Source organism: Setaria viridis, chromosome 5, assembly GCF_005286985.2.
Source record: "Setaria viridis chromosome 5, Setaria_viridis_v4.0, whole genome shotgun sequence".
Lineage (NCBI taxonomy): Eukaryota > Viridiplantae > Streptophyta > Magnoliopsida > Poales > Poaceae > Setaria > Setaria viridis.
The window spans coordinates 36825853-36828639 of NC_048267.2; the positions used below are offsets into that span (position 1 = coordinate 36825853).

The 2787-nt window shown below is 58.1% G+C and overlaps 1 protein-coding gene across 1 annotated transcript; it reads left to right on the forward strand.

The window, feature by feature from the left end:
- Positions 1 to 1320: 1320 nt before the first annotated feature.
- On the forward strand, positions 1321 to 2516 carry LOC117858483 (protein DOG1-like 2). The gene has a single exon (XM_034741554.2). The coding sequence runs from the start codon at positions 1377 to 1379 to the stop codon at positions 2250 to 2252; it is 876 nt and encodes a 291-aa protein (XP_034597445.1). The 5' UTR covers positions 1321 to 1376; the 3' UTR covers positions 2253 to 2516.
- Positions 2517 to 2787: the final 271 nt, after the last annotated feature.

A 2787-nucleotide genomic window follows, 5' to 3' on the forward strand; every position in this document is an offset into this window, starting at 1 on the left:
CTTTCTTTTTTTTGCGAGGTCTTTTTTTTTCTTTTTTTATTGTTATACGGTTGTTCAAGGACGTTCCATTTATTGGATGCTCTTCAAGCACACATTAGCAGTGATTATGTACTTTTATGGCTGATATACGAGGGAAACTATGAGGATAACCAGCACTCATCTATAGTTAGTTAGATCTGAATGGGGAATGGTTTGTTTCTTTTTTTCGTAGTACAACCAGAGTCTTAGGTCATAAAATTGTAAAAAAAAATCTACAATATGAATATTTTTTTTGCGGGAATACAATATGAATAATTTAGCCGTTTAATCTTTTGATTATCGATGGGTTGAAAAAAGGAATTCCAGAGAGCGCCCGTGAAGCACAAACGATAAAGCTCTAAAGTACCAGTATTCCTTCCTTTTGCTGGTGTAGGACGTTTTAAAATAATCAAATGGCTAATTATAACCAAAGCTTACAATGTTAGAACTTCTAAATCCCAATACGCAGTAAAAACATTAGGAAAAGAAGGAAACATAAGTATAAATTTGATGGTTAGCCATTCTAGTAGTAGAGCGCGCGGTTTAAAAATGGAAAAAAAAATGATCTTATACTACAGCTCCATGGATGCGGAAGCCATGACGCTATCCGACTACTGCCTGATACCGCATGTGCACTATTCTGGGCTTCTGGCAGACTGGCACAGACGACTGGAGTAGACAGTAGACACAAACCATCTACCGAAAAACCATGTCAAGTGGGAACACCGAACGGAAACGGAGACCGGGAGCCACGCGCGCGTCACTGTCCAGGCCAGGTGGGATGCACACACGAACGGCCGTACCTGCACCGGGTTGGAACTTGCAAGCTCTCCGTCACGGCATGCATCGGCGGTCCGGCGCCGCCAGCCCGCCACCTCGTTCTCCGCGCTCCGGCCTCCGGTTCCCTTCGCCGCCCACGGGGGGGCGGGGAAGGTAAGGCGGAGAAACGCACGGCCGAGCGGGACGGTAGCGCCCTCACATGACCAATCTCGCGTGTCATCCGCCCTGTCCTTTTGCTTCCCAAAAGCTTCGTCGCCGTCACCAGATAGAGATCCACATCAGATAGGCTAGCTGCAAGTCCCCACTTGCATGCATATGCATGCGCGCACGCAACGCATCCGCGGCCGACCGCCACATCACCTGCTTTACACATACCGGAGATACAAACAAGCAAGCAAGATCTGACGAACCAGATTGAAGGATCAGGCCGCAGGGGCCAGCCGCCCAGCCGGAAGCCCGAAACGAGGGAAAGGTCAAATCAGGCAGGCGTGCATAGTGGGAACACAGGAGGCCCAGGTGCTTACTCGCTCGTCATCAGTCAGTTCAGACCAGTCACGGACCGGCGCTCGACGGACGGGATGGACATGGAGCGCGGCGCCGCGTGCTACCGGCAGTGGATCGCCGGCCAGGAGGCGGGGCTCGCGGAGCTCGAGGCCGCGCTGGCCAATGCCGGGGCCACCGACGCCGAGCTGCGGGCCGTGGTGGAGCGGTGCATGCGCGGGTACCAGGACTACGTCGCCGGCCGGCGCGCGGTGTCGCCGCACGACGGCACCGCCTTCATCGCCCCGCCCTGGTGTACCGCCTTTGAGAGGTCCGTGCTCTGGCTCGGCGGGTGCCGCCCCACGGTCGCCATCCGCCTGCTCTACAACCTCTCCGGGGAGGGCCTGGAGGCGCAGCTCGAGGAGCTCATCAACGGCCTCGGCCCGATGGGCCCCCTTCCCGTGGGGAGCATGGGGATCACGCCCGGGCAGATGGTGCTCGTCACCGACCTTCACCGCCGGACGCTGCTCCAGGAGAACGTCCTCTCCGATCGGCTCGCCACCCTGCACGAGGACATCGCCGACCAACCGCTCTTCCCCATCGTGCGCCAGCGCGCCGCGGCGGCGGCACAGCCGCGCGCCGGCGGCGGCGACTGCGACGGCCCGGTCGGGCCGCCCGGGGGGGCCGGGCGAGGAGCCGTCGACGCCGAGGTGGATGCGGCGTTCAACAGCTACAGGGCCGCGATGGCGCAGCTGGTGGCGGAGGCCGACGACCTGCGGATGGCCACGGCACGGGCCATGGCGACGGAGATCCTGACGCCGCGGCAGGCCGTGGAGATGCTGGCGGCAGCCAAGCAGCTGCACCTCTCCGTCCGCGACTGGAGCTGCCGTGCGGAAGGCGCCCAGCCGCAGCCTAACGGGCCGCGCGTTGTGCCGGCCAACGGCACCTCCGCCGCCGCCCGCCGGAACCCATGACAGGCTCGCCTTTGCTCACCCTTTGCTTGCACCTGCAGCATCCCGTGCGTGCCGTGAAACCACCTCTAGCACCGCCTGTCTTCCTATAGACCGATCACCCTATTACATATATCCTCCATTAATCTGTACAAAGTTTCTTGCATGCTTGTGTGTTCTAAGAAGGTATAACCGCCGTAAGTAATATCATGTCTCTCTCTCTACTGGTTTCTTCTTCGTTGTGCCTTTGCTGTTCTCTACCTATATGCCGCCTTTGGTGAAGCCCGCTCTTATATTCACACGGCGTGATTCCCTCCTCCTTGGAAACCTTGGGAAGAAGCCGTGGACACCTCGTCTTCTCCTTGTTTTTATCTTTGTTAATGGCCGCCTAGCTGCGTGCAGTGGGCTTGCCATCGATAGCATAGCGGCGCTGGCCTTTCGGGCGCCGCACCGGCGCTCGCCTTTCCAGTTCCCTGGTCTGTGTTCCGTGTACCAACCGCGACATGAGACGGACGGGGACGGGGTCGGTCGGCTCCGGGCTTGTCCCTCTCGCGTCGCC